The 24,068-nt window shown below is 41.8% G+C and overlaps 1 protein-coding gene across 1 annotated transcript; it reads right to left on the bottom strand.

Moving 5' to 3' along the window:
* Positions 1–488: 488 nt before the first annotated feature.
* On the bottom strand, positions 489–23,643 carry LOC143296128 (putative neuropeptide Y receptor 11). The gene is made up of 8 exons (XM_076607914.1): positions 23,417–23,643; positions 17,576–17,614; positions 17,081–17,113; positions 15,931–15,951; positions 14,807–15,335; positions 10,105–10,281; positions 1,450–1,789; positions 489–856 (listed from the first exon to the last, which is right to left on the bottom strand). Exons 1-8 carry the CDS (start codon positions 23,641–23,643, stop codon positions 489–491), a joined length of 1,734 nt encoding a protein of 577 aa, XP_076464029.1.
* Positions 23,644–24,068: the final 425 nt, after the last annotated feature.

A 24,068-nucleotide genomic window follows, 5' to 3' on the forward strand; every position in this document is an offset into this window, starting at 1 on the left:
AGAGCCAAAGAGGTTTTGCTACCGTTATAAAATGATTGTAGTTCATTGCATCCACGTGTATGTAGTGAATATGGCAAACTCTTTGATGCATTTTACTCAGCCAAAATCTGTCGATCTCGAGCTCAACTGTCTCGCCGACAGCTCTTCTATTATCTATAACACGATATCACTCAGCACGCCGTCTGTTGACTGACACAGGTTCACGTCATCAAACAGACTAATACTCTGTGTGCCTTTGTGGCAGAAACAAGGATACTTTGTGTGCCTTTGTGGCAGAAACAATCTGTCCATGTATTATATTCATTCGATCTGTTGCATCTGTTGTATAATCAGTGTCCAGAAGACACAGTTGACACCTAGTACCTGTCCATCTGACACAAACACAACTTCCAGAACAGGCATAGAGGCAGCCTGGGGGTGTGGCTTCATGACCCTGTCGGCCATCTGTCTCACACCAGTAGAAGCACCAGTCCATCCACACCCCAACGTCACGATACAGGCTGAACGACGGTAATGAAATTCACGTTGGTGCTGAAGTCCTCTTCGTTGCGGCAGCTGGTCAGTTTCTCCCGGACCCCCACCTCCTCCTCGCCGCCTCCAGACATGAGGACCCCGCTGCCGTTGCTGGCCTTGGTCAGGGTGATGGACGGCACGCCCGGCCTGCTCCGCATGCAGCACAACAGCTTCTGCACAGCTTCCCGCAGCCGTCGGCAGCAGGGACAGCAGATGACCTTGAGGAACTCCGACTTGAAGTTGTCGTTGAACCAGCCGTACACCACGGGGTTGACACAGGCCGAGCAGAGCACCAACAGGTGGCAGATGGCATAGGCTAGGCTGATGTCCACAGAGGTCTCCCCTTCGCCACTTCCACTGCCGTTGCTGTCTGTACTGACTGCACAACAGCAGGAAAGGAAATGTGTCTTTCATGCCAGGCATAAAAAACGGTCTTCTCTTCTTCAGAAACTTCAATGGCCCTAGCTGCTTTCATTGTAAAGGTTAGTATGTATGCTCTCCAAACCCTCTTTCCGCACTATACTCACTTTCGTAAGCAATGCTCACAGTCATTTTCAAAACGACAAAAGATTTTTGCCTGCCGATTTTCCTCCTCAGTTATGTTGTTTATGGTAAAAGTAATCAGTTATAAGGATAGAAGATAGGAATCAGTATGTTACAGAATAAAGTAATGATTACTGTCTGTATTGTACGGCACTATTATAGAATTCAATGAATGCTTTCTGTCTTTATGCGATGATAATAGAAAGAAAAACAACTTGGAAGAAATCGGAGGTTGAAGACGTACTTCCGATAGAATAACGAAAGAAAACTGTCGTGGCACAAACACATTGCTCCATTTCCCTAGCCACTGCGCGCGACAAAACCATCCATCCCCCCACCCTCACTCTTCACCCACGTTGCACTTACCGGTGTCCGAAGTTCCGTTGAACCCACCAGTGAGAAAGAGCTCTCCGTGGAATTCCGAGAGAAGATTAAAGATGTTGAGCGGAAGCCAGCTGAGAGCGAACACCATCGCTATCGAGGCCAGCAGCAGATTCGTCTTCCGCTTCCGGCGACTGCGGCGTTCCTGCTGGCTGTTGCGGGGCTGGTGGGAGGACTTCCGCTCTGATCGGGTCCTGGGCTGCGCGGGCTGCTGCTGCTGGTTGACCATACGGTACCTCAGCTTGTTGCAGATTCGGAGATGCGCGACAGTGAGGATGATGAAGGGGAGGATGTACTGCACCACCATCTGCGCCACTGTGTAGGCCCGCTTCTCCACTTTCATGTCTTCATCCTGCCAGCACACCAAGGCCGCGTAAAGAAATTTTATAACAAAATGAGCGTGGGGGTGAATATACTCAATGGAAAAAATATTCTGGGATAATTCTCTCTCTCTCTCTCTCTCTCTCTCTCTCTCTCTCTCTCCCTCGCTTTCTCTTCACTCCTCATCTGCTCTCTCTCTCTCTCCCTCCCTCTCTCTCTCTTCACTCATCTGCTCTCTCTCTCTCTCTCTCTCTCTCTCTCTCTCTCTCTCTCTCTCTCTCGTGTCTGTGTCTCTTTCTCTTTAATGAATTGTTTTTGTACCCACTCTGCGATATAAGAATCAGAGGTGATCGCATCAGTATCATTAAGATTCAGACTGAGTGTACTACCTCATACACATAAAATTAATGGACTTTTCGTTTCTAAACTAGACAGGGCATTTAACTGCATCAGTTTAGCGCTACCCATCTTCGTGGAAATTCTTGGGTCTGTACTGTTGTACCCTTTATTTCCTTTTTCTCAGCAAGCTGATATGAAGCACTAACTAGCAGTGGCTTGGAGATGAATGTCTTTGTCTTTTTGGGAGTGAAAGTCACTGCTGTTTTATCATTGGTGAACATATGATACGTCTAGTCTTCTATAGATTCTTTGGATCAGTTACTATATATATATAAAAAAAAGCCTGTCCTGTGCTGGGTGTTTACTGTGGTATGTGGAGCCACTGGAAATGAGAATGCAGGATTATATAATCTGAATGGAGCATGGGGTGAAAAACTATAAGAACGTTTTTACATTAGAACCAACTATTTGTTTCTAGTATCATTGTTACACAGAAAATTGATGACCCGCAACTTCATTTCCCATTAGTTCCTACTCATAACAACTGAACAAACACATCCCTTGTCATCGCTGATTTGTATTTCATTCTATCGGTATTGCAGGAAATATCCCAGCTAGAGAGCAGACTGCACTATTCCACCAGCAAACATAATTGCACAACAAGCGTTTTTGTGATACTAGATCCAGACACAGCCCTGGGTGCCAACCAAAGCAGTAACAGACTCCGTCTAACTCACCCCATCCCCCTCCCCCTCCCCCAAAGCCCCACCCCCTTCAAAGTACCGTAATTGAAACAGACGAGCCATCGCCAGTGGCCGTCCGCCATATTGGCAAAGATGCGAGATCTCATTCTGGGAGCGTCACTGGGCTGGGAGCGGATGGCGGTGGGGCATTGACAGTAAGCGGCGAGCCGTGTGGAGCAGCCCTAAATTGGCTGTCGGCCCTGTCCTCAGCAGGCCTGCACCGGGCCCTGTGTTCACGGAGAGCCCTGCCGTCTGATTACCCTGGCCCTGAAGGCGGCGACACGCCGTGGGAGCTTCACCATTAGCTGTGCCTCACCGCTCACCCTCTGTCTTTGTCTCTCTCTTTTTTCTTCTCTCGGTCCCCCCGCCTCATCCTCTCTCTCTCTTCTCTGTCTTCCTCACCCCACCCAACCCCACCCCACCCCATCTCTCTCTCTCTCTCTTCTCTGTCTTTCTCACCCCACCCAACCCCACCCCACCCCATCTCTCTCTCTCTCTCTTCTCTGTCTTCCTCACCCCACCCAAACCCACCCCACCTCATCCTCTCTCTCTCTCTCTCCCTCTCTCTCCAAGGGGAGTAAAACAGGGGGATGTATGTAGTCCTATTCTATTCTCTTTATTTTTAAATGAACCAGCTTTGGAAGTGATAGACCAGGGAAGACATGTGCCAGATTTACAATTGATTTTATAGAACTGTTTATACTATTACTTGTTGATGATATTGTATTACTTTCAGAGACAGTTGTTGGCTTACAGTCACAGTTAAATAACTAAAAAAAAAATTCAGCTTCTAAGTTGCAGTTAAATGTTGATCTAGATAAAAGTAATATTGTTGTTTTTAGAAAGGGGGGTTACTTGGCAGCAAGGGAAAGGTGGATTTACAATGGTATTGTCATGCCAGATGTTAGGGCTTATAAATATCTTGGAATTATTTTCTCTACTCGTTTGAGCTTTGTAGCTGCTTGTAGAGATCTTTCTAGCAGAGCGAAGAATGCATTGCTATAAGTTATGAAGAAACTCTTTTTGTTGAGTAATAATTCTCTACATATTTTCATTAAAATTTTTTATACTCAAATACAACCAATCGTACAGTATGGTTCAGAGCTGTGGGGTTTAGAAAAGACTGCTATTGTACATTGTGAGTCTGTCCACTTGTTTGGACTGAAAAAGTTTCTGGGAGTTGACATGAAAACACCAAATGATTTGGTGTATGGGGAGACAAACAGATGTCCCATATATATCATTTCTGCTGTAAGTTGTGTCCGTTATTGGTTGAAATTGTTAAAAATGAACAATGATAGACTACCACGTAAATTTTATGATATGTTATACGATTTAGACCTCAGGGGAAAAAGAAATTGGGTATCAAATATGCGAATATGTCTTTATGAATTTGGGTATGTGTGGGCTTTTCAAGAAGTTGGGGAAGAGAATATGTTTTTGAAAACGTTTCGTCAGCGTTTAATAGATTGTAGATGGCAAAACTGGGAGGAGCATGTTCATTTGAGTGATAGATTTGATTTGTATGGAGCTTACACTTCTACTCATTTAGTAAAGAGTCATCTTCTATCTAATATGGACCGACATCTGCGATTTATCTTAACAAGATTTAGACTTGGTATTTCTGGAATAAATGTGCACAGGTACTGCTATAATAAAAATGCATGCAATTCAGAAACTTTGTGTCCCCTGTGCGAGGAATCAACTGAAGACGAAGTTCATTTTGTGTTGCAGTGTCCTGCTCTGAAACATCTGCGTTTAAAACGTATTCCAAAAAAGTATTTTGAGTATCCATGTTTGTTTAGACTCTGTTTATTGATGGCATCTCCTGATGATGGTATTATGCGTAACCTGGCATGGTATCTGTACAGAGCTTTTAAGTTTAGAGAGACGGTATTATCTTAATTTCTTTAAATTACTATTTGGCAAAAGCTGTAGTGCAGACGATAACAGTTATAGTGACATTAACAAAATCTGTTATCGCTCCTGTTCATAAGGGGCTATGGCCTTAAATGAATAAATCATCTGAATCTGAATCTCTCTCTCTGTGTGTGTGTGTGTGTGTGTGTGTGTGTGTGTGTGTGTGTGTGTGTGTGTGTGTGTGTGTGTGTGTGTGTGTTAAAGCACAGAACAAAGTCTTTTTTACAGCTCTTCATGATTTGAGATAATAATTAATTCCACAGTCATGGTTATCGGAACTTCCCCACAGGAGTCAAGTTATCTTCCATTCCCTTATCAGCAAATGACCGAACTGTGAAACATTTAGCAATATTTCTATTTTGATATATCATAAGAAGAAGAGATGTTACACAAATTATAATCGATTATATTTCTCCTATATTCAATGTTTAAGTGAACAGTATTGCCTGTTTATAGATATAATGGTTGTAGTATCAATGCCCTCGGTTCTCCCACCCCCCTCCTTCAGAAGGGGCCAAGGCCAGTCTGAATAAATCGTGACGTCTACACTCTGTGTTTTCTCTCCCTTCCTCAAACAGAAGCATACAGACTCACTCACGCACGCACACCCACACGAACCCTCCTCCATACCATTCACCCACACATGTACATGCATTCACATGCACATGCACATGTATTTTCCTACAGCTCTCAGTATTGGCATAAGCTGACAGGACATAACAGATGGATAAGCCGCTTTTCACAAGCCTTGACTCTACCTGGTATCTTGACGAAGCACTGTTCACCCTGTTCTTAGCAGGGACAAATAATGGAACAGATAAAAGAAGAATAAATTAGTAGATAAAAGAAGAATAAATTAGTAGATATAAGTATATATATATATATATAAATTGTGTTACACACGTGCGTGCGTGCGCGCACACATACATACATACATACATACATAAAAAGGGAGAGGGGGGAGGGAGAGGGAGAGGACGAAAGAACAAAAAAGAACCAAACATATAAAACAACATTAAAAAAGACAGGAACAATTATTGTAACATCAAAAACAAGACAATCAACACAGACTTTTGGATTCCCTTTTAGTATTTCTAAACGACCTCGGATACTGCCATGGAAATGTTATCTTTCCCATCTATCTTTACTTTACTTTCCTAACTGTGATGATTTTTGCCAGAGGTGACCTTTTTCTTGTGTGTGTGTGTGTGTGTGTGTGTGTGTGTGTGTGTGTGTGTGTGTGTGTGTGTGTGTGTGTGTGTTTGTGTGTGTGTGTGTGAGTGAGTGTGTTTGTGTGTGTGTGTGTGCGTGTGTGTGTGAGAGAGAGAGAGAAGCAGAGGTAGAGAGACAAAGAGAGATGGATGGATGATTATTCATTTATAGGTCATTGCCCTTGTCAGGGTGTCAGAAAATAAACACATAAAAGAAAATCCAATAACAAAAATATGTTGCTTGGGTAACAGCTGTCAGGTAAATTAGAGTAGTGAAAACCTACAGTCACCAGTATTCCCCCACCCCCACGCCCACGCCCCTCTACACTGGACCTTCAGTGGTGGTTGGACGACAGTCATTCGGATGAGATGATAAACCAAGGTCCCATGCGCAATATACACTTAGCGCACGTAAAAGAACCCACGGCAACAAAAGGGCTGTCCCTGGCAAAATTCTATAGAAAAGTCTACCTGCAGGCGAAAAAAAAAGGGTGGCGCTCTCGCTATAACGACGCGTTCTCCCTGGGGAGAGCAGCCCGGATTCCACACAGACAAATATGTTGCGACAATAGAGGTCAGAGAGACAGAGACAGACAGACAGAGAGGGGAGAGAATGAATGAATGAATGAATAATTTTTATTTTCTGAGGGTAATAGATTAAGCATACATACTTTTTTTCATCCAGCCCTCGAAAACAAATACATAAACAACAGCAAAACGAAAAAAGTAAAAAGGAGGGAAAAGTGAAAAAGCAAGAGAAAAATCACGGAAATACGAGAAGAAGAAAGAAGATAGTTACACAGCTAGATGGAAAGAGACAGACAAAGATATACAGACAGACATACAAATAGACAGGCAGGGAGAGCGACGAGAGAGAGAGAGAGAGAGAGAGAGAGAGAGAGAGAGAGGCGGGATTGTTCCTCTATTTGTTCATTTTACATATACGGTGCATATACGCTTGAAAGAAAAAAAAGAAAAAAAAAGATTTATGTTGAAAACAATACAGAGAAGCACATGGAGAATAGGAAAACTTGGTAGTTGACACGGGTTGAATCAGTACATGTCAGGAAAAAATGTTGTAAGATTTGAGCTATTTATCAAAAATTCGTGGTATACTGTTTTGAATCTTTTAAAGTTTGCTTCATGTTTTAAATATGGAGGAAGTCTGTTCCATAACCAACTTCCTGAGTACAAGAGACTTGATTTATATAATGTAATTGCTGGTAATGGAAGATCGATTTTGTGAGAATGCCTAAACTCGTTGAAAGTGAACATATTTCTAATAGATATTGTAGCATTTCCGTGGAAAATTTTATGCATAAAAATTCCTTTATTGAACAGCAGTTTGGACTTAAGCTGGAGAATGTTGAGAGATTTGTAGTCAGCATCTGTTAGTGAAGTAGACTTGTTTAAGACAAGCTTGATGGCGCGTTTATAGACACTAACTAAAGATTTAATCATATTGTAACTAGCCAAATCCCAAAGAGTAGAAGCATAATCAATGGATGATTGAATATAAGAATAAAAGAAGATCTTTCGAGCATGTGTGTTTAAAAAGTTCTTAATCTTTTTAAGTTGGTAAGTTTTAGAAGCTATATTTTTTGTAAGGGTTTGAATGTGTGCTGACCAGGATAAGTTATTGTCAATAGTTACTCCCAGTAGCTTATGATTTGACACTTCTTCAATTTTTTCATTGTTGATATAGATAGTTAAATTTTGACGTTTTTGTCTGGTACAAACCATCATTAATTTAGTTTTTTTTCGGATGAAGGGACAAATGATTCAACTGTGACCAATGAATAATAATGTTGATATTTTCCTGCAAACTGCTGCATACTACAAGTGGATCTGTGTGACAAGTATCGATGGTAGTGTCATCGGCAAACAGTTCGCATGATGATTTTGTGAATAAAGGTAAGTCGTTGATGTACAATGAGAAAAATAGAGGACCAAGTACAGATCCTTGTGGTACCCCGAATTCGGTTGGTAAAAAAGTAGACATATTGTTATTTAGGTATACCCCTTGTTGTCTATTAAACAGAAATGATGAAACAAGCTTCAGAGCATCGGAAAATAGATTATATACTGCAAGTTTCTTAAGGAGAAGCTCATGATCAATAACGTCGAATGCTTTAGCAAAATCGACACAGAGAACTCCAGTGAATTTTTTCCTGTTCATGTTAGAAAGCCATCTCTCAGTAAGTTTCACCAATACCGTATGACAAGAATGTTTGGCTCTGAATCCGGATTGATTAGGATGTAAGAGGCTGTATTTGTTTAGATGAGATAGAAGACATTTATAGATATGTTGCTCTAATGGTTTTGAAAGCACTGACAGAATAGAAATAGGGCGGTAATTAGAAGGTTCATCAGGGTTTCCTGATTTGTACAAGGGTATTATTTTTGCTTGCTTAAAACTAACCGGGAAAATGTTTTTGGTTATGCAAAGATTGTAGATGTATGTGAGGGTTTCAGCTATAATAGGAGCAGCTAATTTAAGAATTTTACCATCTAATCCATCGATACCACGCGTTGCTGTCTGCTTTAATCGTTTTAAAGCAATTAATACTTCATGGACACTAACAGGTGTAATTACCATTTCGGAGTCAATATTCTTTTCATTACAAAATGATTTTAGAATCTCTAAATCATTGTCTTTCGATTTATCATTACTTATTATCTGATGTGCGACGGTAGAGAAATGATAATTTAATGTATCAGCAGATATATCATTCATGGGATATGAAGAAGTATTCGTATTTTTATTTGTAAGCTGATTAATAGCTTTCCAAATAGATTTGCTATCTTTCTTTTGATCAATTAATTCTCTAAAGTATTTCTTTTTCTCTGCTCGCAGGAGAGATGTTACATAATTCCTTTGTTTTTTGTAGTCATCACGAGATCCTTTTACCAACAGATAGTCTCTAAGATATATGTTTACTTGAATTTCTTTGGTAAGCCATGGGGGTTTTATACGATATTTGACTCTTTTAGTTTGAAGAGGAGCATGTTTGTTGTAGATATTATAGAAAATAGTATACCAGAATTCAACAGCTTGATCTGGATCGGTGAATTCGTACACATTATTCAGAGGTGAGTTCAAAAGATCTTGAAGAAAATAGTCACTATCGAATTTCGAGAAGTTTCTGTAAGTGATAATTTTGTGGTTAAGTTTTGGAATTCTCACTCCTTTCTTGGACCATGTGATGCAAATAGGGAAGTGATCACTACAGCCACATACTGGAACACTCGTCTCGATGATTGTGTTTTGGTTTGTTACATACACATGGTCTATTATTGTCCTTGACGAATTAGTTACACGTGTTGGTGTCTTTATTAACTGCTTCAAGTTAAAAGATTCATATATTTGTATCCATTGAGTATTTGATTTTGATAGATCAATATTGAAATCACCGAGTTGTACGATATCTTTTGAATCTTCATTGACGTTTTCCATCATAGAAATATAACGATTATACCAGTCCACATTTTCGGCGGGATTTCTGTACAGAAAACATAAAAGAACTGGTTTGGAATCTTTCAGTTTTACTTCAAGCCAAATTGTTTCTATGTTGTGTTGTTCTAGACTTTCAATTATCTTAAACCTTACGGAACGGTGGATGTATATCAGTAATCCAGTCTCCCGGAAATGGCTGGGATCTCTACGAATCAAGTTATAACCAGCTATTGAAATATCTTTGTCTGAAGTATGAGCAGATAAATGTGTTTCTGAAAAACCAAACACGTGAAAGTTTTTATCTGAATTACACAGAACAGAAGATATTTCAGTTATTTTGTTTATAGCGTGGTTTATATTCAGATGACCTATTCGAAAACCATCCTTGATTAACCAAGGAGTTTTCATATCTGTCATTGTTACAGGTCTAGGTAAAATTACAGCTGTTTAGAGTAAGTTTGACTTTCAAACTGCACAAATGCGGATTAACTCAAATCGCTGAAAAATGTTGGAAAGGAAGAACAGAGAGAGAAAGTGAGAAAGAGAGAGACAGACAGACAGACAGACAGACAGACAGACAGACAGACAGACAGACAGACAGACTGACAGACAGACAGACGGACAGACAGACAAAGGGACACCGAGAGAAGCAGGCAACGCCCAGCGCAGCACCCACCTCAATGCAGTTGTAGAGGAAGAAGTCGGGGAACTCGTGCTCTAGGGGAGGGTGCGCGTCCAGCACCTGGAAGAGCAGGGCGGGGCTGGCCATGAGGAAGGAGATGACCCACACACTCAGCAGGCCCACTGCAGCCCCCACCTTCTTCATGCTGTCCTTGGTCGGGTACACGATCACCTGCAGGCACACACACACATGGGTGGGGGGGTGAGGGGGGGGGTCATGGATGCTCCTGTGCCATTGCCGGGGGCGGCTTTTTTATTTTATTATTTTATTTATTTATCTATTTTTTTAACAGAAATAATATCTCCTCCGCCTTCTGGAAATTCTGTGTTAGAAATCTCCTCTTTTCCGTAGCTCTCTTTTTCTCTGACTTGTTTCCCCTTTTCCTTTCTGTCTTCTCTTCCTTTCTTATCTTCTGCCTTGTTTATGCACTGACGTGATAACAGATCTGAATCTTTTTTTTTTCTGGAGTGGATAACTGAGCATCTTGCTACGCCGTTTGTTTGTTTGTGTTGTTGTTGTCCTTTTTGGTGTTTTTTGTTTGTTTCTATTTTTGCTTTGGACGTGAGAGGTACGCATTGGCATTTTTTGTATGCCCGTTATTATGTATGCTTTTATGTATAATCATGTCTATGTTCAGGTTAAGTTTTAATCCTCTGTCGAAAATTTGACGGAATGATAAATACCAGGGGTTTGTCCAGTTATCGCACATGAACATGACATGACAGTACTTGCGCCTGGTATCCTTTTCCAGGTGTTTTGTGTGAGTTTTTTTTATTATTTTTTATCTTTCTTTCTCCAGATTCTACATGATCGAAGTTCACCGTTGTTCACTCCTGATATGGCCCTGTGTAGTTCCTGGGTTTGAAGCAACAAAGGGAGAGAGAAATGCTCATTTGGAAGGTCTGGAGAGTAGTGCGTGGGGGAGGGAGTGGGACTCAGAAGCATGAAATATTGTACTGCAAGGCCGCCAGCCTGTTTGAGGAAGGAGGTACGCACATACATTTAGGTCACACAAAAAATCCCAAATAGTTTTTCTGTTTATCTTTCAAAGAAAAATGAAATGTGTGTTTCAAAGTTTGAAAGTTTGTAATGTAGTTCATTCTTTCTGTCTTTCTCAAAGCATAATCAACAAACATTGCCAAGAACGGTGTGGGAAGAGGTGAAAAGTTGACCGACAAAACTGGAGAGGCGGATAGAATGGGATGAAGTGAAGGGAAGGGGGGAACACCACTGAAGTTGATGATTGTTGAGAGAGAGGGGGGGGGGCAGAGAGAGAGGGAGAGAGAGAGGGACGGAGGGGGGAGAGAGAGGGACAGAGAGAGAGCAGACCAGACCAGACCCGACCTGACCAGATCAGATTTATTCAGATAGGCCATAGCCCCTACTGAAGGGGTGTAAACAAAGTGCAGTTGTCAATCAACCCTTTATGTGTAGAAAAGCAAATACTATATGAATACATTAACAATGAATAGTTAGTGTAACATCTCTAACCCGTTTGAGAGATTTATACAGAAATATTCCGAAATGTTTACCAGTTTGATTATTAGCAGACGAAAAGAGGGATGTGAACTTGACTCTTGTGGGGAAGTTCCAGTATGATTGCGGAATCAATTCTTTTCTCAAGTCGTGAAGAGCTAGGCACTCCAAAACGAAATGTGTTTCATCCTGACTTGTAGAATTACACAAATTACATGAGCGATTTTGTGAGTCGTCAGTTTTATATCTGTTTGAGTGTACAGCAATATCCGAAACACCACATCTACATTCTGCCAGTGCCTGTTTAATGTATTTATTTAAATCCATTGAAATATATGGCTCCATTGTAACAGAGGTTTTAAACGTTCTTGTATAAGGAAAATCTGGCTCCGTTTTGAATGTGATCATTCCATTCCTGCCATCTGCAGTCAATAATTCTCTGTTTAAAAGATTTAAGAAAAACTATCTTCCACTTCCACTCCTCGGACAAACGAAAATCCATACTGGCTTAAACACAAACAAATTTTCGATGCCCACGTGCATTTACCTTTACAGTCAAGACTATATAGCATTTCGTAAGCTTTAAACGGTAACCTTTCATCATTCATACGAGTTAACTTTAGCCAGTACGAAACACATCTCACAAAAAAAGTTAACAAATAATTGGAATCTTCCCAGCTCCCCAGAATCCGTATCATTTGGAGTGCGCCAGTTTACACCGAGAAATCTTTTTAAACTGAACAAATGTAATTTTTCTATCGGTAATTTTTTCTCAAGTCCCCATATTTCTGCTCCATGCAGTAAAATCGGTTGTACCTGTGCATCAAATAGTTTTGTTAAAAACCTTACAGAATTATTTTGAAATTTGTATAATATGCTCAAAATACCTAAAATTGCTTTCTTAGCTTTTGAAGCCAAATCATCACATATAAATTTGAAACTCAACTTTGTTGCTGAATAAATTCCGAGGTAACTATTTATATGCGTTTACAGCATGCATTTTTGGTTACCATAATACCATCTATCATGAGCGGCTAAAAATCCTCCCTTATGAAAGAACACTACGTTACTTTTTTCATGTTTACTTTCAGTTGGAGATTTCCAGAAGCATTGTAGAGATTGTTTAACTGGTAAGTGAAGATGGTAGTCCTAAAATGGTCATTATGACTGAAACGTGCCTGAAATTTCACTGCTGATGAGAAATACGTCCTGCCGGAAGCCAGGCAAGGTAAAACACCGAGAGAGAGAGAGAGAGAGAGAGAGAGAGAGAGAGAGAGAGAGAGAGAAGAAACGGGAATATGTGAGCGAAGATGGGGAGAGACAGGGGCGAGGAAGGGGGAGGAATAAGGAGGGGGTGGGGTGGGGGTGGGGGTGCGGACAGCGCGGAGAAATGAGAGGTGCAGAGACCAGTGAGAGCAGGGAGGGAAAGCAAGACAGACGTGGAGTGAGGAGAAAGGAGAGTAAAGACAATTACTGTGGGACATGGAAGGAAATGAGGAAAGAGTTAGACACAGTATAATGTAAAGAAGAGAACTCGAACTCGAACTCGTAACATTTTACTGAGGGTAAAAGGATAAGCTGCAAGTTTCTTATCGTCATGCCTTCGCAAGAAAGCTTTGGACACAAAAGAAGAAGAAGAAGAATTAATCTTAAACAAGAGAGGCAAGGCCTTCAAGACTCACTTGTGATAAATTAAGTCCCCTAGCATTAATTACAGAGTATTTCCCTTTTTTACTATCTGCACCAAAACGTTTGCAAAATAAATAAAACTTCCATGCTTAGCAAAAGAAGTTCCTGTTTGAACAAAAAATGATAATAATGACTCCTCTTGTTGTTGTGTCAGAATAGGAGGTCAAAGTGCCAAGTTTAAAGAATACAAAAAATATAAATATAACAGTAAATGCAGTTTGCATATAATTAGGCTTCTTTTTTATTTTTTTGTGCCCATCCCAGAGGTGCAATATTGTTTTAAACAAGATGACTGGAAAGAACTGAATTTTTCCTATTTTTATGCCAAATTTGGTGTCAACTGACAAAGTATTTTCAGAGAAAATGTCAATGTTAAAGTTTACCACGGACACACAGACACACACACACACACACACACACACACACACACACACACAGAGAGACAACCAAACACCGGGTTAAAACATAGACTCACTTTGTTTACACAAGTGAGTCAAAAAAATGAAAAGAGATGGACACAGAGAGGAGAGAGCATCAGAAAGAGAGAGACAGAGAAAGAGAGAGAAGAATGACGTGTGAAAAAGATATGAAACATCTGACATGGTCAGTCATTCCTGTTCCCGTCTGAACAAAGATATGAAACATCTGACATGCTCAGTCATTCCTGTTCCCGTCTGAACAAAGATATGAAACATCTGACATGCTCAGTCATTCCTGTTCCCGTCTGAACAAAGATATGAAACATCTGACATGCTCAGTCATTCCTGTTCCCGTCTGAACAAAGATATGAAACACCTGACATGGTCAGTCATTCCTGTTCCCGTCTGAACAAAGATATGAAACACCTGACATGGTCAGTCATTCCTGTTCCCGTCTGAACAAAGATATGAAACATCTGACATGGTCAGTCATTCCTGTTCCCGTCTGAACAAAGATATGAAACACCTGACATGGTCAGTCATTCCTGTTCCCGTCTGAACAAAGATATGAAACATCTGACATGGTCAGTCATTCCTGTTCCCGTCTGAACAAAGATATGAAACATCTGACATGGTCAGTCATTCCTGTTCCCGTCGGAACAAAGATATGAAACACCTGACATGGTCAGTCATTCCTGTTCACATTATTTCTCGTTTGCGGCAATTGGAACTGCAGGTTTTGTCTCATACTATTTGATCAATAATTTAGATAGGTCCCTTCTTCTTTTATTCGCTCAGACAAAATGTTCCAACCAAATGAATCATCCACATATTCAAATCAATTATCCAAGAATATATCACCTTTTTTTCTTTTAAACTGCATACTCGGAGAAGGTATACAACAGGACGTTGGCATTTATGTCACTCTGTTCTCTTATTTACAGAGGTATAATAAAATACATTTATGTGTAACTGAAAAGAAGAAGAAGGAAAAAAAAACAATTCTAAGCACGCGAAAAGAAATATGAACACACACACACACACACACACACACACACACACACACACACACCAAAAAAAAAAAAAAAAATAGTGGCCCAAACACCATGTACCTGAAACCTGTCCAGCGCGATGGCGGTGATGCTGATGGTGGACACGAAGAGGTTGGTGCCCTGGAACATGGTGACGAACTTGCACATGAAGCTGCCCAGCTCCCACTGAGACTTGATCAGCAGGTACAGGTTCAGGGGCTGCGTGAACACGCACAGCGTCAGGTCCGAAATGGCCAGGTTAATAATGAAAATGTTTCGAGGGGTGCGCATGTGGGGGTTCCTGGCCACCACGAAACACACCAACCCGTTGCCCAAGGCTCCGAAAGTGATGAAGAGAACGAAGGCGAGGATGAGGAGGGCCTCGGTGTGGGAATCAAACGTTCGCTCGTCCCTCATCTGTTCCAGAAGGGGGAACATCCAGGCGAAGTCCTTGCTGACGTGGCCCGGCGGGGAGTCCTGGAGGTCTCCCCCTCCCTGCCAACTGTGGTTGGTGTCTCCCCATCCACCCGGAGTGGTGTTGAAGTACAGGGTGGGGGAGGGGACGGCGGTGTGGTCGAGAGGCGGCATTCCGTTCTTTTGTGACGCTTCTCTGAAAACAGTGCCGGATGAAAGCCGTTAGACTGATACGCTAACATTATCACACCATTTAAAAAACGTGAATATTTGAACAGTAGCCAGGTGTTCGTTTTTACTGCCTTTGGCTTTTTGTCTGTGGATCTCTGTGACCCCATGTTAATCTGTCTGAAACCGGTTTGTCTCCACCTCTCTCTCTCTCTCTCTCTCTCTCTCTCTCTCACTCATTCCCTCCCCTTCTCTCTCACCATTTCTGATACATCCTATGATATTTTTATATATTTTTTCTTCCCCTCTGCGGAGGGACTACGAAGCGGAAGGAGAAGAGAAGGTAACTCTGAATGCATGATCAATCAAACTCGGCTGGTTGCGATGGATAGCCGCTGTCAAACTGAAGACTCCGTCGGAGCCTGCCCGAGATTTTCAAGAGGTTCAGATTGACAACAATATTGCTGGGATAAGTTCTGAACCCTCTTCACCCAGCTGTGCTTTTTGTCCTTCTTCCTCGCCCCAGACACAAGCTTTTCTGACAGGCTCTGAGCCAAGTCGATGACCAAGAAAAACACGGTGTGCTTGAAAGAGCTGTTCTAGGCGATCAGTGGCGGTGATACCCTGACACCGGGGACTCGGCACTGGGAGAAGCCACAGAAAGTGGGAAAAAAGTTAGAGAACTGCAGAAAGAAGCTGGAAGATGAACGACAGAAAGCAAGTTAGAGGAGAAAGTTTCTATTCAAAAAAGAGAGTTGAGGACTGTGATGGTGGGTCCCAATGAGCCATCAGTACTCTGAAGGGCTGGCGGATGGGGAAATGTATAATGGATTCCAGTTGGGAGTGGTGATGCAGAGAATGATGAGAGACAGAAAACAGACTGACAGACAGACTGACATATACTGACCGACTGACTGGCTGACAGAAAGAAAGGATTGACGGAGAGACAGAGAGAGAGAGACTGGGGATGGAGGGGTGCATACATGCGTGCAAGAACGAGATAGAGTGAGTGTGTGTGTGTGTGTGTGTGTGTGTGTGTGTGTGTGTGTGTGTGTGTGTGTGTGTGTGTGTGTGTGTGTGTCTCCTAGAGAACAGCAGCTGCAACAGCAGTACAACGGCAACAAATAAACAATCGAAACAACAAAGTAAAAGAAACAAACCAAAACAGGACACCCCCCCCCCCCCCCCCCCGCCCCCACAAAAAAAAAAAAAAAAAAAAAAACACCAATAAACACAGGACATTGCAAACTCAAAAATAGATAAACAGAAATCATCGGACCTCTTAAGGAATTTGGGAACGGGGGTGTGAGGGGGTGAGGGGGGAGAAAGAGGAGGAATAACCCCACAGACGAAAAACATCGCACACCTCCAACGAATGTGAGAGCCATCAGACCTGTCCATATCGGGAACTGTCCTGGGCAAGCAGGTCACGTGGACAGAACGCAGAGGACTTGTGTCCCCGAGGCCACTGCCACCACTCCCTTCCCTAAATTAGCACGTTATGGATAGAAAAAATATCTGGCTCTCCCGACACAGCCACAGGGGGAAACTGGTTACAACGGAGAAAGAAGGGAAACTACACTTGAAGTGGTGGATTGGAGGCCTGGGTCATGCCGGTCACGTGTTAAAGTCATGGTTGTTTCACAGGGATATTACACCTGTTACGGCTTGTGTTTCACAGGGATATCACACCTGTTACGGCTTGTATTTCACAGGGATATCACACCTGTTACGGCTTGTGTTTCAAAGGGACATTGATGTCACATCTGTTACGGCTTGTGTTTCACAGGGACATTGATGTCACACCTGTTACGACTTGTGTTTCACAGGGATATCACACCTGTTACGGCTTGTGCTTCACAGGGATATCACACCTGTTACGGCTTGTGTTTCACAGGGATATCACACCTGTTACGGCTTGTGTGTCACAGGGACATTGATGTCACACCTGTTACGGCTTGTGTGTCACAGGGACATTGATGTCACACCTGTTACGGCTTGTGTGTCACAGGGACATTGATGTCACACCTGTTACGGCTTGTGTGTCACAGGGACATTGATGTCACACCTGTTACGGCTTGTGTTTCACAAGGACATTGATGTCACACCTGTTACGGCTTGTGTGTCACAGGGACATTGATGTCACACCTGTTACGGCTTGTGTGTCACAGGGACATTGATGTCACACCTGTTACGGCTTGTGTGTCACAGGGACATTGATGTCACACCTGTTACGGCTTGTGTGTCACAAGGACATTGATGTCACACCTGTTACGCTTGTGTTTCACAAGGACATTGATGTCACACCTGTTACGGCTTGTGTTTCACAGGGACATTGATGTCACACCTGTTACGGCTTGTGTTTCACAAGGACATTGATGTCACACCTGTTACGGCTTGTGTGTCACAGGGACATTGATGTCACACCTGTTACGGCTTGTGTTTCACAGGAACATTGATATCACACCTGTTACGGCTTGTGTTTCACAGGGATATTTCACAGGGACACCTGTTAGGCCTTGTGACGATGTAGGGATATATGTTGAATGATTTAAGGTTTTGTACAAACACGCGCGCTTGCTCGCGCGAAGGCACACAACCACACATGTATACACGAGTGAATTCAGTGTGTGTGATCTCGAAAAATACATATTTTCTGCTTTTTTTGTTGTTACTTTATGCAGGTGACACACTGATCCTGACAGAATCAACTGAAGGTATGCAGCGTTCCTTGACTGTTCTACGGACGGTGCTACCGTGAACGTTGGGGATTGAATGTAAATATTAGTAAGACCAAGGTTATTTTCCCTCTAGTGAAGGCTCAGTCCTTCTAAGTATACCATTAGATCTACAAGAATGATGTAGATGTATTAAAATAAAGTTTTCCTTTATCGACCTAAAAATAGGCCAAAAGATTCAGACTGCCAATATAAAGACAGTTACAGCAAGTGATTCCATGGCTTTCTTGAATAATCTATCTGTTTTCCAGTCAAGACCAATCAGTAGTTAAAATATCGTTTTCATTTGAATGCCCTACGTAAAAAGTATTGCAAAAACATACAGTGTTCATGCTAAAAATATCCATCACGTTATTGTCGAGTGCCCATGAACAAGACAAATCGTCTTTAAACAGCTCACTGACCAGTTTCCTCTGAACACGTATTTTGTCCTTAGAAGATGATTTGAATAATTATGTATTAATTCGACAAATTTTTGAATGATTCAATCAAAGTCCAGATGGTATCTACCTTTGATTATGTTTTCATTGTAATGACCATGTTTTATTCTGTTATAGGAATGTTTGGGGTAGTTACACTTTACTCTCAGTCAGTCCAATCTTTCGCAGCTCTTCCGTTTACCCTCTGACACTTTTTATGACTCCTTCCCTGTCTCAGTCATCCAACCACATCTTTCCATCGCCTCCAACCCGTTCCCCAACCCCCACGCGCATGCTTACACACACACACACACACACACACACACACACACACACATATATATATATATATATATATACACCACATTTCCCCCGTCTGTTATCACTTAAAAGTGAAAAGACGTTAAACTAAACACAGAAAGAAAATGCATATAAACACACACATACTCACAAATACGTATGCTTGAGCGCGTTCCTACAGCTTACAAAAGACAGACAGACCGACAAACAAACAGAAAACAGTGTCTAGGAAACTATTCAGAAATATCAAATAGTATAATTTTATCAAACTCAAAAGAGTTTTATAGAAATTAAAATCCGAGAATGGCTGTGGACACAAACACAGGGACAAAACGACGACAAAAACACTTCCATTGGTATCAATTTCATTTTAATGTCCACCGGGCCTCCAAATCCACCAAGGCTCATTCAATACAGTTCAGGTTCCCTCCACTACTCTGCTGTAGGGGTGAAGCAAAGCTTTGTGTGCGGCCTGCATGTGTGTGTGTGTGTGTGTGTGTGTGTGTGTGTGTGTGTGTGTGTGTGTGTGTGTGTGTGTGTTGATTAAGAAGAGAAGAGAAACTTTACACAGACTCTTGTTAAGGTGTGATCAAGAATGACTGAATGAATACATTATTCAGAAATTAAGTGTTGAATAGATTAAAATTTGATTAATAAAAGAATAAGTTTTAAACGTGCATAAATTAAAAACCAAGCAAACATACTCCCTGCTACATCCACAACCTCGGCTCAACGACCGATAAAAGATAACACGCAACAATTAAATGAAGCCTGATAAAACGAGTTTGACACAAACATAAAATAATAAAGAACAATTTGAGATCCATATTTAGTCAAGGAAATGAAACGCTAAATTTCACTCAGATTTTGGAACACTAAACATTGAAACAATTCTTTTTACATAATAGGCCTGGTTTGGCGTTGTATGTGTATGTTCATCCACGTTGGGTAGTCTTGATGAAAATATGTCCATGTCCCATTTTATCGCAACAGACTATGCTTCTTCACTTCATGAAATGTATTAATCCACCAAATCAAATGATTTTTTAAAGTGGTTTTGTTTCTGCTGTCTGATCTGCCAATACAAGCAAGAAAAAACAGTAATTTGACTCACTTTCGAGGTTAACTTTGATGATATGATTATAAAAGTGTGTTCACTTATTTTCCTTATTCTTCCATCAGGACTGATCACAAAACTTATAGCACAGAACGAAAGACAATGCTTGAAAACCTAGAAAGAAAAAAAATAATCATTGAAATTTGGCACCAGTTGTGCCATGTATATTTTTTTTTTATCTGTCAATATCGACATGTAAAGATCGTTCAGACTTAAGAGCCGGAAGTTACGTATCCTATATTTTCTTGATTATTCAAGAATCAAACTAGGCAGTCATATCACTTCGTCATTTTGCAGATTGAATGTGCACGCTTTGAAAATCAAAGATTCGCCTGTCAACATTATCTTTTTGAGTATCCAAAACTTAAAAGCATTTCATAACTATTTGATAAAACATTGTTATCAGTCACCCTTCCTAGATCCGCTAGAATTTGAAATATATAGTTTACTGGGTATAATATTTTTTAGACTTCTTTTGTATTTGTCTGTTGGTTTCCAACACAAACCACTTAGCGCATGGGCGAAAGTTTGGAATACTAGCTGTGTTGTTGTTCTGTGTGGCACTGTTCACATTACAGACATAGCACAGCTATTTGCTATCAAGACATAGCACAGCTATTTGCTATCAAGACATAGCACAGCTATTTGCTATCAATACGAGAAATGAGCATGTGACACGTGCTTTCCTTCCGGAACGACTTTTCAAGTAGCACATGTCTCGGAACACGCCTTGAGCATAGAGAAGTGGAGCCTGTCTCTGAGGCATGCAGCCAAGATCATCGAGTTATAAACATTGTCGAGTCTGTCTCACCACTCCCGGAGGGAGATAGAAACTCATTATGCTGCAGAAACCAAAAATTTCGACAAGGGCAATTTCGCCAACAGGCGTGTTCGCCCGCACTCACTCACGCACACACATGCAAATGCCGGCGGACAGAGAACAGAGAAACCGAAAAGAGAGTGGGAAAGACAGAGGGCGGAGAGAAGAAGACAAGAAAACATATTGACTCACACACACACACACACACACACATATATATATAGAGAGAGAGAGAGAAAGAGAGAGAGAGAGACGGAATGCTGCTGGAAAGCGTTCATATAGTTATTCATAAAAGGGGAGAGGGGGTTAAGGGGGTGGGGGGGATCTGAAGCAAACAACAGAGAAAATAAAAACGTTGGTATAACAGTCAGCGGCTACTGTGCTACTCAGCACCCCCGGAACGAATTGGAAACAAAGAAAAACAGACAGAAAGCAGATATATAGTAAACAAAGGAAACAAAAAGAAAACCAACAACAGCTGCTCCTGCTCTGGTGCAACTATCAATGACCAAGCCATGAATGGTTGTCCTGCTTTCCTGGAGATAACACAATCGTTATAACAAAGCACCTGACAGCCGTTTTTCCTCTCAGCTGAACTCGCTCTTGGTGACAACCTCGTGTATATCACGGAGGGAATTCAGTATGCTGTGAGGGGTGCCGCCAGACTACCCTCTTCCACTCCCTAAATTAACAGGACAGAAAGTTAATTAGCGCGTTCTGTCCACACTGGCCGCGGGACATACAACTAACTGTACTGGAGAAACAAAAAATGAAGGTATGATTAGAAGCATTGACAAATTTGTCAAGCTGCCTGCATATTTTGTTTACCAGTTCACATAATGAAAAGAACAGGGAGTGAGGAAGGACGAATCGCCCATAGTGACACTCTGTGTGTGTGTGTGTGTGTGTGTGTGTGTGTGTGTGTGTTGCCACACGTTTTGATGGTGCATCTACATACTAAGATTTTAGTGAATTTCAAACTACTGACCTAGTGAACTGACGGTCTGTTCCTATGACTAAATTCCTATTAAAAAGCTGGGACAGCTATATATCACATATTTCCGTAAACAGGATATGGCTTTCTGCTCAAATGGATGAAAAGGTCATACGTTTCCACGTCGTGCCAATGAAAGCAGAAAGAGATGAACAAGTAGAGCATCTTACCATGCCATTGTTGACCAGAATGGAAGCAATGTACACACAGCTGGATGCAAAATGGCATGACATTCGTCAGTTATGCTAAAGTAATGTCATGAATTGTTATCTGTGCTGGTATATCAATGATTCTTAATTCTTATTCAGCTTTATTGTGGATGTAGAAATCGGAGAAGAATGTGATTTGTTTTTGCGCGCGCGCGCGCCCACACACACACACACACACACACACACTCGTAAGTACGTACCTCCATGTCCTATCCTTCCTCCCGAACCAAGCAACAAGGGACAAAAGTGAGGTTGACATTCAGCCATTCGTCTTTGGGCTGAAATCGATATGTCAGGCACGTTGATGGGTATAAAGGGTGATTGAGGGTGTGGCACAGTCTGGAGCAGGATGATTGTTTTAGAAGGTCATGTTCAATTCAATTAACAGAGTGATATATGTCTCAAAGTTTCGGAGACAGAAAGATAGGGAGGACACGTGGGAGGGGAGCGGGAACAGAAAGGGCAGAAAGAAAGAGAATATTAGAAAGATGGGGAAGAAAGAACGAGAAGGAAGAAACGGGTGAGAGAACTGGCGACGATGGAGGGGGTAGAAAGAGAAACAGAGAGAGAGATTAAATGAAATGGTCAGGTCATGCCGGCAAACTCTCACGTGCAAACATGCCGTGCGTCTCTAGACTGAGTTAATTGGAAAGACTGTCAAAGTAAATCAAAGGGAGGCATTCAAGACTAACAGGGATGACGCCCCAGACGTGCCAATCCTGGAGAACAACCGACGCTTCTGAGGAATGAGGACAAAGAGAAGACGACAAGAGGAACAAGCCAAGATCAAATAATGGAGAAATAGACTTCATACGTTCTGATTTTTTTTTTCTTCCAGGATAAAAAAAACCACCTCTAGGTAACAGTTGATCCAAACCTTTTCAACCTCTGTCTCTTCACACACACACACACACACACACACACAGTGAGAGAGAGAGAGAGAGAGAGAGAGAGAGAGAGAGAGAGAATGGATGAATGAATGAATGTATGAATGGTTATTGTGTTAGGCTACAAGCCCATTCACATGGGGCCGGGGACGTTGATCAAACGTTAACGCACAGAAATATGTTTCTTTACAAAGCAAAATAACCCCGTGACATGGCTACCACGTCTCGGAAACTTGGTTTACATTTATACTTTTTGTAATTGCGGGAGAGTACTTCTCCAAATCAATATTACAACATTAAAAAGTTTAAATCGCACATACACTGGCACTCAACAAAAAACAATTTTAACTGCTGTAAAGACAGACCTGTGACGTCACGTGGGTTGACGACAAAGATTTCCGTTCTGTCCAGACACAGACCTCGGCAGTTTTAATCTGGCGGCTACATCCCGTTCAAAACGATCAAACAGTGCGTTCATTTTCTGTCATCAAAATGTCTTCGCGGAGTGTCAGAGTCATTTAGCGAGTTGTGATTACCTTCATCGTCTATTGTATTTACTTTTACTGAGCCAGTTTCATTCTTTGGACTACCAGACACATTATCTGTAAAATAAAAAGAAACATACTTTTCGTTTTTTTCACCATTCTGTGCTGGTTTACTGTCTGAACCACTGTCACTGCAGTTACCGTCGTTGATCACTGTCACTGAACACGGGGCTGCTTCGTTCTCTGTGTCAAGTTGACGACAGACGTATTCAGCGGTGACTGTTTCACGTGCAATCTCAGGCACACAGCGAGGGGAAGTGGCGCTGTTTTGTACAGACTGGACACCAGGCACTGACACATTTTCCATGTCGTAGAACAAACATGGAGGTGTGGGGAGAAACAAACCAGAAGGTGAACTCACACTTTTTCTTGCCGTCAATGCGTTCGTCTGTCTGTGAGCCTCCGCTCTTTTCCTGTCTCGGTTGACCTGTGAGGGACATTTACGTCGACACACAGCACCGTATTCACAGTGTCATTGACAGCACAGTCAGGCTGACCCCAATCAGCATTCAGTCGAAGAACAACGACAGTGTGTGTGCCCCTTCCCTTGATTTTGTAGGATGACAAAGAATGTGCTTCCAGAATGTTGTTCAGCATACACTCCAGTGAAGGTGGTAGTCCTAAAACGGTCATTATGACTGAAACGTGTCTGAAATTTCACTGCTGATGAGAAATACGTCCTGCCGGAAGCCAGACAAGGTAAAACACCGAGAGAGAGAGAGAGAGAGAGAG

Source organism: Babylonia areolata, chromosome 2 (genome assembly GCF_041734735.1).
Source record: "Babylonia areolata isolate BAREFJ2019XMU chromosome 2, ASM4173473v1, whole genome shotgun sequence".
Lineage (NCBI taxonomy): Eukaryota > Metazoa > Mollusca > Gastropoda > Neogastropoda > Buccinidae > Babylonia > Babylonia areolata.